The 13,775-nt window shown below is 41.9% G+C and overlaps 1 protein-coding gene across 2 annotated transcripts in view; it reads right to left on the reverse strand.

Annotated features, from left to right (window-relative positions):
- The window catches only part of PHLPP1 (PH domain and leucine rich repeat protein phosphatase 1), a 190,022-nt gene that overhangs the window by 128,714 nt on the left and 47,533 nt on the right, over window positions 1–13,775 (reverse strand). The window contains exons 2-3 of one of the 2 annotated variants that reach the window (XM_040353599.1): window positions 5,027–5,223; window positions 581–706 (exon numbers count right to left, since the gene is read on the reverse strand). In XM_040353599.1, the coding sequence (XP_040209533.1) occupies window positions 581–706; window positions 5,027–5,223 (323 nt within the window). The remainder of the gene's footprint in view (window positions 1–580; window positions 707–5,026; window positions 5,224–13,775) is intronic. The other variant, XM_040353600.1, reaches the window with a different exon arrangement.

Consider the following 13,775-nt stretch of genomic DNA (forward strand, 5'->3'; position numbering starts at 1 on the left):
AAATGAATGAGGTACATGTCTCCAATGGATATAGTTCAGGCTACAGTTTGAATACTTCCTACCCAATGCTTCATTAGACATGTTTGCACAGCATAATAATTTCAATGACCAAGCACAAATTGCCAATCAGGCAGAGGGGATTATTTACATAGGTGTCTGAAAGACTTTGGGTCCATTTACTCCAATTGCACTACTCACACTGTCACAGTAAAAAGAACTGCATTAAAAATGACATTTCAATAATGTTCTGTAAGTATATATATACACACACTGATAATGTATGTATGTATGTATGTATGTATGTATGTATGTATGTATGTATGTATGTATGTATGTATGTATGTATGTATGTATGTATGTATGTATGTATGTATGTATATATATATATATATATATATATATATATATACACACACACATATACATACATTCATACACACACACACACACACACACACATGTATACTAATATATTAATATATATTTTTTTTATTATTATTACACACACACTATTTTTGCTTTCAGGGGAATTTCAGCTCAAATATTTTAGGAACTGAAATTACAGAATAAGAAAAGTTACCTTTGAGGCTTGTCGCAGCCACCTCAAGTAGTCTGTGAATGTATCAAAACAAACATGGTATGTTTGACTCTGGGGTCCTGATGAACTGAAAGCCAAACAGTGTTGATGTTTTTTAACTTCTTCCACCTAAACAGGAGAGGGGGGGGTGGGGTTGGGGGAAAGAAAACAAACAAAAAAAGGTTTTGCTTATGAAACCCACAAACGCAGAGAGACAAACCGTTTTAGTGAGAAATTTCTCAGCCAGATATAGATCAATAGATTTGGTATCCAATATGACTGTTTATTCATGTCCACATTGTATTTCAAACATTTCTATCCTACTCCTTTAAGGCCTCATGTACACTGCTGCTGGTAAATGGACATTTAGGAGCAGTTGGGCATTTTTTTCAACTGCTCCTGAACTTTCCTCTGTTATCTTATCAGTACATGTACACAGGGTCGTTTATAGTCGTTTCTAAGCAGTTGTGTTTAGAGGCCTTTTCTTGAACAAAAAAAAAAAAAATGCTATCAGAAACTGTGTTTAGAGGCAGTTGAAGCGCCAAACGCTGCAGCTTTTGTTTAGAGACATTTTTCATTTGAGCAAAAAAAAAAAAAAGGTATTTAAATTTATTTTATATATATATATTTATTTTCCAAATGCTTCTAGACACAAGCGCGGGTAAACCGCAGTTTTTAGACACTGGTTTCTAGCTGTCAAGTTAAATCGTTCAGGAGAGGTTGAACAACATCCGGTGTACATGAAGCCTTAATCTGAATGATCTTGAAGTTTGTAAACCTACTTTGTGAAGATTCCCACACATTTCCTTGAATTCTGTGACACGTATTCACTATGCCCTGTAAGTAGGCACTAATGTGTCACATATTTCACAGAGCCTGCCTTCTGAACTACAGAGGATGTTAAGGAGCAGTTTTAGGAGCCAGTCAGTACATGAAATGCTGCTCGTTGTAATCAAGGCAACATGGGATTTGTAGGCCTTAGAAACAAAGTAAAACAGCAGAGAAGAGGCTGCAAAGCATATAGGGCATCCAGGAAGTTGTTGAAAAATATGGCCAGCAGACAGGCAGCAATTGCAACACAGATTTTTCAAGTAAGCATATATTATATAGTCAAATATAACTAATGTTTGTATTGCCATCACAATGCTGAAGTTCTAAAATGAAAATGTATGAGACCATAACATTTCCTTTATTCAGTTAAAGAAAACATTTGCACATAAAAAAAAAAGGCCCCACACAAGCAAATAAAAACAGCTGAAAAGTCCCATTTTACACCTTTGCTACAGATAACTGGTGTGCATTGTACAGCATCTACTTTCTTTATTTATTCTTTGTTGTTCGAATAAATATTTTTCAGTCAGTATAATATGATCTGAACCAATGCAGCCTAATGTTTCCATCATCAAGCATACCCCCAGCTGGGTTCAGTCAACAACAAAATCTTCTCAATGAGAAAAAAAGGCCAGAGGAAAGTACACATGCACAGAGTCTGGTAAAAAAAGAATACTGTACATCCTGCAAGAGAGACACAAAGTAAAAAGCTGAATCCACCTCTCTGAGCAGGTTTTAGGTTACACCGATATTTAAAATAGCTGCAAGACTTCCAGATTCTTCCAGATATGGGCCACCACCGTGGAGAATGAATCATGGTCTGATGACCGCACATTTAAGAGGTCCAGTGCTGGCAATAACACAATAGCTTTGAACTCCAAAATAATGGTAATTGGAAGATCTTTTCCAAATCAAGTATAAGGCCTCCACTTCCGCCTGACAGGCTAGCATTTGTTTTGAAAACCCTCCAGACCAATCAGAAGGAAGGATTTGCCGTTTACAGCTCCGAAAGTGTGAGCCATCAAGCAAAAAGGAAGTCCCTGGTTTTGGAGGTCCAGTTTAGAATGCAGCGAGCCAGAGACTGAGCAGTCATGAATGATATTGGGCATTAGGGACAGCTTTTCAAAAAAGGAGGCATTGTCAAGCCCAGATACCTTATGGAAAAAAAACTGATTTAGCTGGCTCCTGGCTGAGCAAGGAAGAGTCTAAAGTTTGTCATGAAGAAAAACTTAGACAGGGTTCTACCCAGGAGCATGCGCAAATACTCCAAAATGACAACATGGTTGCATCGACAACTTCTGAAGAATTAGTATCATCTACTCAAATCTCTGAAGGATCTGCCCAGTCTGTCAGACATTGGTTGATAGAACATGCACATACTGTCTTCTCAGAAGGTGGTCATCCATATATCACACACAGTGGATGCTCCAAAATCAAAGCAGAGCAAGAATCGGGGCTGACAACTTGGTGAAATCTGAGGTACAAGAGACAGGCCAAATAGAGTCACAAAACTGGAAAATGTACGTGCCCACAACAAATTGCTGTCAGCACTGATGTGCTAGAAAGACAGGGGATGTGCAAGTACACATCCTTTATGTGCAGAGAGCCCACAAAATCGCCCTGGTAGAGGGAAGCAATGACTGACTGGATTCCATACAGAATGTCTTAAAAAAGGAGAGATACAGCCAAAGCTTGTTTGGCTGTACTTCTCCTGTTGATCACAGAAGTGCAGAACGAACTACACTCCTGTGACCCATTTTCAGCAGACAGTTGTCTGCTGACGTTTCAGAGCCGGTACAGGCAAGATCCTGACACCATATGGTCGGGATCCACCCATATGCCAGGACCAGCACAGCCTCTTAGTGAGCCGCTGTGAGCGTGAGCCTGTCGCTCCCATCCCCTCCACAGCACAGCACTCCAGTTAACGCGTGGGGTGGGCAGAGCAGAAATCTGGTGACTGACAGTCACCAGCTCTCTGCTCAGGGAGCTCTAAGAACCGAGCGATCGGCTCTCAGTGTTAGAGCTGGCAGGGGACACATGCAGCATTGGATTGACGCTGCATTTATCTAGACAAGTAGGACTTAAAAAAAAAAAAGAAAATTACTGTATATACTTGAGTATAAGGCAAGCCAAATATATAAGCTGAGGCACCCAATTTTACCACAAAAAAAAAAAAAATGGGAAAACGTGTTGACTAGAGGATAAGCCTAGGGTGTCCATCTTCATGCCTCACTGTGCCCATGACAAGACTTACGTTTAAAATGGGAGTCTATGGAAGGGGGGCCCGAGGAAGAGTGGGGCTATATGTGTGCCAATTGGGGTCCATGGGACCTACGGCTGGCCGGTACGGGGTCCCCAAAGTCTGGGAGATTAGGCGCAAAAAGCTGACGAGTATTAGTCAAGGTGGGCATTTTCAGCACACACAAAAAGTGCTGAAAAACTCAGCTATACGGTATATGTGATTTTCATACTTTTTTTTTAAAACTCAGATTGCTCATTTTCTTATGGGAACAGTGAACAGGTTGTAATAAAAGCCCTGAAACCTCTTCTTCCCAGGGAGCATGGTTATAACCCCTTGGGAAAAAAGCTGCTCAAAAGCCACATGTAGGTCTGCAAATCTCGGCAGGGGCATTGGCAGATGTGATTACATGACGTAGTGTAGAAACTCTGGTTTGTATTCTCTGGAGACAATGTTCCAGACACCAACACCAGCGATGTCCTTGGACAAGATGGTCACAAAGGCCAAGAGACTTCTTTCGTCATGTACCAGGGCTGTGTGAGAGTGAACACAGTTACACTGCACGTCAGCTCTCCCGGAATTATTAGGAACTACAAATCCCATCATGCATTGGGATGTTAGTTCCTGTGTGAAGTTACTTGGGCGGTCTGTGCGCAGAGTGAAGAGGACTTGTATTATCCACCATCACTGTCCCCAATACCAGCATACCACTGAATCCAGCTATAAAAACAGTGAGAAGACTTGGATGACAGGATGGGGTAAAAGCAGAACCAATAAGCAAGGCAGAGATTAGAAGGAAAATGGAAGTCGTACATGGAAGACCAGGAAAATCTGGACGGCTGCACTCCAATAATACACTTTATTTGGTATAAACATTAAAACTAAAATATGGAACCAGCACAGTGGGGGACAAACCGCTAGATGCATTTTACGCTGGAGTCAGTGCTTAATCATTACCCAGTGCACCCGAGTAACACCAATTTTAAACATTTAAGGACAGCTGTCTTTCATCACAAAAAATGGCATTTGTTACTCAGATTCACTGGGTAAGCATTAAGTGCCAACTCCAGTGCGAAATGAGTCTACCTGCTTGTCCCCTACTGTGCTTGTTCCATCTGATTTTTGGTTTTAATGTTTAGACCAAATAAAGTGAAGCGTTGGAGTGCAGCAGTCGGAATTTTCCATGTCTTCCATTGTGCAGCACGTCAGCTGGGCTGTCACCTGACTTGAGAAATCCACATATGCCTACCAGACTTATGAAGATAAAATTCTGCACATGTGCCTGGGAGCAGACACATGCTTTAATTTTTTTATTTTATTAACTACTACAATTCTTAAAATACAGGTATCAAATCCAGAAAAATAAAAAAGGCAAGTACCTTTCCGCCTATCAAAGGAAGAACATGCATTTTTCCAGCCTGGCTATCTTTCACCGATGACACAATCAGACAAGTACCACACAAGATCACTTGCCGCCTCATCCATCTGTTTACAGGTAACTGCATCTTTCCTTTTCGAACATTGTACATCCCAGAAAGCTGAGTCCGATCTGAAGTGCCAGTTCCATTAGGCTTTCCTGAAATTAAAGGGAAATGAGTCAGGAGGTTTGTTACCAATGCAGCTAGTCATTTTAGTTGTAATACAGTCCATACATTTTATTAAAAAGAGCAAATGCTAAAATAAAAAATCTTTGAAAGCAAAAAAATAAATAGAAAATTGCACGGTCTGCAGTGGTTTCCCTCCTCATACAACTACTACTTGCCTGGATGTTATTCTACACGATTGACTTCAGAAGGGTCCTTATCCTTGAGTTTAAACGCTACAGATCAGCATTTTAACCACTTAAGACCTGGACCTTTATGCAGGTAAATGACCTGGCCAGTTTTTGCGATTCGGCACTGCGTCGCTTTAACGGACAATTGCGCAGTCGTGCGATGTGGCTCCCAAACAAAATTGGCGTCCTTTTTTCCCCCCACAAATAGAGCTTTCTTTTGGTGGTATTTGATCACCTCTGCGGTTTTTATTTTTTGCGCTATAAACAAAAATAGAGCATTCATTATTTTTTACTTTTTGCTATAATAAATATCCCCCAAAAAGATAAAAAAAAAAAAATTCCTCAGTTTAGGCAGATACGTATTATTCTGCCCATTTTTGGTATAAAAAAAAAAAAAAAATCGCAATAAGCGTTTATCGATTGGTTTGCGCAAAATTTATAGCGTTTACAAAATAGGAGATAGTTTTATTGCATTTTTATTATTTTTTTTTTACTACCAATGGCAGCGATCATCTATTTTTTTCGTGACTGCGAAATTATGGCGGACACATCGGTCAATTTTGACACATTTTTGGGACCAGTCATTTTCACAGCAAAAAAAAATGCTATAAAAATGCATTGTTTACTGTGAAAATTGAAGTGCAGTTTAGGAGTTAACCACTAGGGGGCGCTGTAGGGGTTATGTGTGACCTCATATGTTTTTCTAACTGTAGGGGGGCGGGGCTGGACATGTCAGGTCATTGATCGCATTTCCCTATATTAGGGAAAACACGATCAATGAAGCTGCCACTGTGAAGAACAGGGAAGCTGTGTTTACACACAGCTCTCCTCATTCTTCAGCTCCGGGGGACCGATCGCGGGACTCAAGCGGCGATCGGGTCCACGGGTCCCGCAACCACGGAGCTTCGGATCGGGTCGCGGGCGCGCGCCCGCGACCCACGGCTGGGCACTTAAAGAGGACGTACAGGTATGTGCTTGTGCCCAGCCGTGCCATTCTGCCGACATATATCTGCAGGAGGCGGTACTTAAGTGGTTAAGAAGTGGTCAGTAACCCCAAAGTTTATGAGCAACAAATCGTTGCTGTTGAACTATAAACAAACATACACAAGAGAAATAAAAGTAAAATGCCCATAGACTTTAGAAGTCGCTTCCCCATTCTGGCATGGAGCAGCTCCACCTGATCATTTTTGGGGGAGGTATGATTAGACAAATTGGAGAAACCATATAGATTTTTTTTCTAGTGATAAGCTGGCGTTTAAATCGATTTTGCTCTTTTTGCACTATAAAATGGATAATTTTAGTTTATTTTTTTACCACATTATGTTACTGGCCAATTAATCGATTATGACGGTAGTAATCGATTACATTTCATAATCGATTAGTTATTTCGGCCCTATAAAAAGCCCACAGCCATTTATCCAAAATGTGACTGCCCCTTCGTAAGGTCAACCCCATTCCCCACTCCAGTGTCTGTGTGCTTATTTCTTGCAAGAGCCTGGGTACAGAGTTGGGCGTGTACAATTCTGGTTGGGATGGAGGGGTACAGAGTTAGGTATATACCATTATGGAGGAGGAGGTCACAGAGCTGTGCATGTACCATTCCGAGGAAGGAGGGGGGCACACTGCAAGATAAATACTATAGAAAGGAAGGATGGGGGGGCACAGGGTTTGGGTATGGGTTATTCTGGACGGGGTAGAGAGCCAAGCATGTACAAATATTGAAGAGGTGGCACAGTGTGGTGCATTACCATTCTGGGGAAGGGGGTTGAGGGCTGCATATGTACTACTATAGGGAAAGAGGGAGGCTGGTATGTACTAAAACTTTCCGATTATGGAAAAAATTTGAAACACTTTTTTTTTCTTTTGCTTACATTAAAGATCACAATTTTCTCACGATTCTTGACTCAATATCTTTCACATTATACAAAAAAAAAAAAAAAGTGGGTCAACTTTACGGTTTATAGTTTTCTTTTTTTATTCATTGAAGTATATTTTGTCCCAAAAAAATTTAAAGACCACTGTGCAAAGACATTATGACATAAAATATGACCACTATTTTCTAAGGTCTCTTTGCTTTATAAAAATTTAATATATATATATATATATATATATATATATATATATATATTCCAGCGCTGAGCAATGTTGAATTACATTTGCTGGCTGGTGTTTGAGTGAGCAGAGAACTCTGCACTTTTTTTACATGAATAAAATCGTGGAAATGCCGGATTAAGATCGTGAGGGGGGGGGGGGGGTTTGAATCGAGATATAGATTTTTTTTTTTTTTAACAATCGTGCAGCTCTAGTATGTACCATTCTGGGGGCAAAAGGGTCAAAGCGCTAGGTTTATGGGGGGGGGGGGGGGTCACAGAGCTGGTGGCCAGAACCACTGTTCATGGTGGCTCCCTACACATGCTGCATTACTACTCTCCTTGGGGCACCCAAAAAGTGTCCCAAGTCTTAAAATCGTATATATGTATACTACAGAAAGCAACACTCTAGGGCCGAAACAACTAATCGATTACAATTTTCATAATCGATCGGCCAGTAACAGTGGGGTTAAAAAAAAAATAGCCCTTTATAGTACAAAAAAGCTAATCGCTACTGTAAATATTACTTTCACTGTCCGACAGTAAAAAATTGAACCCCTTACAGTAGATTATTTGCTCTTTGTACTTATTTGTGTTTTTTTAACCCCATTATGTTACTAAACATCTCAGGCCTGGGTTCACACCTGTTTTTTGCAGAAACACCCTACAGTTCATTTACATGGTTTCCTATGGGACACATTTACATCCATGATTTTTTTTTCAGCTGCTGTCTATTTGGAAAGGGCAAGGACTTTTTAACGCAAAACTATGCTATTTTGTTTTTTTTGGTTCAATATACTTCAATGGAGAAGCTGCAGATAAGCATGTAATGTGTTTTTGTGGCAATTTGTGTTTTGTAATCTGCCCAACAACAAATTGGCCCAAAGGTTTTTTTAAATGCAATTTTTTTCTTTAAAGGCTATTATCCGATTAATCAAAACAATAAATCGGCCAACTAATCGGTTATGAGAATAATCGTTAGTTGCAGCCCTACAACACTCAAAAGAAAGCCTATGTATACTATTGTCAATGAAAATAAAAATAAGGATTAATATGTCCTCATCAAATATATGGAGAGGGGGGAATGATGGGCGCGGGAACTTTTGGCAAAAATCATATAGGTGTAACTCTAGAATAAAAAAGCTGAATTTAGCTCAACCATCTCCACACTAGACAAGACCAAAAACTCACAGCCCACCGTACATCAATTAGGCCAAACGTAATTGTATGAAAAAGTTATAGAAAGCTACATGGAAAAAAAAAAAAAACACACATATGACAAAACACTCACATTGCTAAAAGAATATGACCACCTCTATGGTTGTATTTTAAAACGATAAGTGCCATTATTTTATATGCATTATATACAATGTCCTCTATACAAGCACTAAGCTACTTGGGAGGAAGAAAAATTGAGGGGCGGATCCAGTCTAGTCTTGGGAGGGACACTGCCAGAAAAGAAGGTATCGCTTACGGAACTGAATTTAACCACTTCCTTACTGGGCACCAATACCCCTTCCTGACCAGGTGAAATTTCAGCTTCCGGCACTGCGTCGCTTTAACTGACAATTGCGCGGTCATGCGACGTGGCTCCCAAACAAAATTGACTTCCTTTTTCCCCACAAATAGAGCTTTCTTTTGGTGGTATTTGATCACCTCTGCGGTTTTTATTTTTTGCGCTATAAACAAAAATAGAGCGACAATTTTGAAAAAAAAAACAATATTTTTTACTTGTTACTATAATAAATTGCCCAATTTTTAAAAAAAAAAAAAAAAAAATTCTCAGTCTAGGCGATACGTATTATTCTACATATTTTTGTTAAAAAAAAAAAAAAAAAAAAATCGCAAGAAGCGTCTGGTTTGCGCAAAAGTTATTGCGCTTACAAAATAGGGGACAGAATTATTTTTTATTATTTTTTTTTACTACTAATGGCGGCGATCAGCATTTTTTTTCGTGACTGCGACATTATGGCGGAGACATCGGACACTTTTGACACATTTTTGGCGCCATTCACATTTATACAGCGATCAGTGCAATAAATATGCACTAATTACTGTATAAATGTGACTGGCATTGAAGGGGTTAACACTAGGGGGTGGGGAAGGGGTTAATGTGTACCATGAATTGTGTTATTAACTGTGGGGGAAGGGGGGTGACTGGGGGAGGTGACCGATGCTGTGTCCCTATGTACAAGAGACACAGATCGGCATTACCATTCTGGGGAAGGGGGTTGAGGGCTGCATATGTACTACTATAGGGAAAGAGGGAGGCTGGTATGTACTAAAACTTTCCGATTATGGAAAAAATTTGAAACACTTTTTTTTTCTTTTGCTTACATTAAAGATCACAAGTTTACACACAGAGCTCCACGTCTTGTCCCTGTAACCGCCGATCGCGAGTCCCTGGCGGACATCGCGGCCGCCAGGTACTCGCATCGGCATCTCAGCGATGCGGCGCGCGCGCCTGCGCCACTGGCTGCGCGCGCAGGCCGTAAAAACACGGCCAGTCAGAGATGTAGAGCCACCCTGCGGCCGTACAAAGTCGTACGGCCGTCGGGAAGTGGTTAAAGTATAATACAGTGTACAGAGATCAGTAGTATGTAGGGCACTGTAAAGAGGTCAAATTGGATGCAGGGCAGTGTACAGAGGTCAGTCAGATGTAGGGCAGTGTACGGGGAACAGCAGGGCAGGAGACAGTAGAGAGGAGAGAGCATAAGGTGCAAGTAGGGTGGAAGACAGGGGGCAACAGGACAGTGTACACAGAGGTCATTAGAATGTAGGACAGGGATCAGTAGAGCAAAGGACTGTCTGCTTGAGGGGGGGGGGGGGGGGTCTCAGAGAATGCATTTCCTAAAAACACCCAGTGAGAAAGCGGTCCCAACCCAGTAGCATGCCCAGTGCCCTTCATATGTAAATCTGAGATCTAGCACTTCCCTCGGCGAAAACAAAGCCTTGCTAGTCAAAATAAGTAAAAAAATAAAACCAACTGTCTCCAAACTTTTTAGCTGGCTCCAAAGCAAATTTGTCAAGCCCTGCAGTATGGTATGCCATCTCTACAGCCCAGATCGTCAGTAGTGTAGTATTTAGAGGTAAACAAATCTAAAATGCGGACACGATCCTCATTTTTGATAACGCAAACTATCTGACAATTCTCTGTACACAAAGCACAATTCAGCTGCTTGTTCATCTGCAGTGAGGGCAAGGGAATCATAGTACAAAGGGTGTTGTTTTTGACTAGCAAACTTACTCAAGCATACTCTAACAAGCTATTCAAGAGTTCAATACTACATGTCCAAATGGATTAGTTAAGTTAGCACAAGAGACCAGATTTCTGCAATGGGGACTTCTATCCACTGTGCTTCATTAGCCTGAGATCAGACAAAAACAAGCCACTTCAAAACAGGGCACAAAACAAGGTGGGGGTCATTATCTCTCATAGCTGCCTAGATGCAAACGTTCACATAGGCAACAATAGCAGTGACCAAAATGCTGTGGTAGAATTGCAAGATAAAAAAATAAAAGTAAACTTTCCATGGGTCCTTCTTTCAAAAAAAACAGCCATTTGCTCATTTTTATTCCTTCCAGCCACCTCAAACTAAAGATTTTCACAGCTCTAGGTGCCGATCTTAAATAAAACACAATTACACTAGTTTAATACTAAAAGCCCATCTCAGGGTTTAAGTTTTATAGGTCAAAAGGCCCTCCAGGCAGTATATTTGGAGAAGTGGAGTCTGGGGTTGGGCTATAAAGGGAGAGAGAAAAAAAGTGGGCAGAGACAAGAAAACATGGGAGGGATCACAATCATAGGAATGAAAACCGGAGTTAGTACTTGCTGGTAACTCCTTTTTCAGCAGTCTTCCAGGACAGCCCTTGAGAGATTGAGTCCCTCACATTGCCAGTTCAAAAGGCGATCCCTCAGGTCCCAGGTCAGTCATTTATCTTTGCTTCCTCAGTAACCACGCTGAGAGCTTCAGCATGGTTACTTGCGGATGCAAAAGGGGTCCCTGTGACAGGAGATCTTGTCTGCAGGGCAGCCTCAGAGGAGGTTGGCCTGTCAACTTCAGTAAAATTGTGAACCAAGGCCTCTGGAGCCAAAATGGTGCCACTAGGATTAGACATGTTTCTTCTGCTAGAACTCTCAGAATGAGGTGAAGCGGTGGAAACGCATAGGCCAAGTTGAAGGTCCAGGGGCTCTGTAAGGCATCTACCGCTAAGGGTCGATCTCCTGGACATAGCGAGCAGAAACTGGGAACTTTTGCATTCTTTGTTTGCAAAGAAGTCTACTTCTGGATACCCCCAGTGAGTAGATATGAGGATGAAAACTTCCGGATGCAGAGACCATTCTTGATTCAAAACTAGTTGTCGACTCAAGAAATCTGTAGTGCTGTTCTGTTCCCCCTTCAAGTGTATTGCAGAGATGGATTCTAGATTGGATTCTGCCCACTGAAATGTGTTTGGCGCCCAACATTAGACGAGGACTTCTGGTCCTTCCCTGCTTGTTTATATAAGCTACAGCCGTCATATTGTCTGAGCGGACTTGTAGGTGGTGACCTTGTAGAGTATCCTTAAAAGCTAGCAGGGCTCCGAGGATAGCCGTTCGCTCCTTCTAATTGGAAGAGAACTTTTTCTCCTCTGGTGTCCCATTTGCCCTGGGCCCAACATGAGTTGGGCTCCCCAACTGCTCGCATCTGCGGTCAGTGTGGATGTGATAGGGAGGACCCAGAGTACCATTTTGTCTAGATTTTTCGTGTCCTCCCACCACCAGGAGGGAAGGTTTTAATTTGGTGGGGATCAATACGTCTTCAAGGTCTGTCTTTTAAAAGAATTCGGAAAGAAAGCTTCTCGACCCATTCCTTGCGGACAAGATCAGAGAGTACACTATGTATAGGGAATACTCTGGGGCCTTTTTACCCAGGGCTTCATACATTTTGTTATGCCTGGACAATTGACCTTCTTCCTCCTCAATTTCCAGTGTATAATAGCGCTCAACAGCTTGTCTACTTCCTCAAGTGACACCTTGTATTTTGCGACTTTGTTAGCTGTGGTCTGATCTTCATCCTGGTCTGAGTCAGAAGATTCAGGCCTAACACGGGGCTAAACCCAGTACAGGGCTTGCTCAGCAGCCTACCTGGGTTTGACTGGTGCCTACATCCACCGGAGTGTCCTGGGGATTCGCCTTCATGGTCCCCCCTTGCCACACCTTATCCCGCCGCTAGTCCGATATTGCTGGACGCTGGTCGGGACTAGTAGACCCAGCGTGGGCTTTTCCTCTCCTCCTTGCGCCCTGGAGACCATGAACTGGAAGTCTCGACGCGCCATGATGACGCGGTTCCACCGGAAATGACACGAACGGCGTCTCCGGCTTCCACCGCGCTGCAAGGAGCTGAAATGGATGGATGGATGGATGGATCCACTATACAGTTCCTGGGGGGAACCTGGGTTATACTGCCACAACTTGGCACTGGAAGGAGGTGGAAGCGGGTCTGCTCCTGTATTGCTGAACGGTTCCTGTGCCCAAAAGCAAAAAAGGTATGACTTCACAGAGCAGACGGACAGGACCCAGTCCCCCTGTGCAGTCTCCCTTTAGGCAGCCCTGAGATATGAAGTCCCTCCTGGTTCCTCAGCAACATGTTCCTCCGACAGAGGAAACACAAATGACTGACCAGGGACCGCCTTTTGAACTGTGGCAATTTGTTTCCTGTGGCGATGGGAGGGACTCCATCTCTCAAGGGCTGTCCTGGAAGACAAATGGAGAAAACAGGACTCCAAAAAAAAAATAAAAAAAAAATAAAAACGTATTATTGGCATCAATCCAAACATTCCAGATTTTAAATAAGCTTCATCATGAATTTCCTGCTTTAATAAGTCAATTTATAGAGAAGTAGGACAGCATCAAATCGGTGAGTGCCATGCAGACAGAGTGGGTGGGGTAGAAAACTTCCAGTAAGAGGATTTCCCTCCTTACATAGAAAGGAGCACAACAAACAGGCAGCTTTATCTACCCATTTCCATGCCATCAAGTCCACCCAAAAGAAGTGTTTCCAGATCTAACACCAGAGTTGAGTCATCAGTTGTGTTGATAACTACAGCAGCCAAAAGGGGCAAATAAGTGGTGTGTTGATTTTAGTATTGCTTAAATTCCTATGAAGTGGTGCATCTGTGTTGTATTAAGTATACAACTTTGTATACAATACCTAACAACACAGACATTGACAAAAATGTACATCTATATCTTCTGGCCACTAAAGCAGTCAGGGATTCAAT

Source organism: Rana temporaria, chromosome 5 (genome assembly GCF_905171775.1).
Source record: "Rana temporaria chromosome 5, aRanTem1.1, whole genome shotgun sequence".
Taxonomy (NCBI): Eukaryota; Metazoa; Chordata; class Amphibia; order Anura; family Ranidae; genus Rana; species Rana temporaria.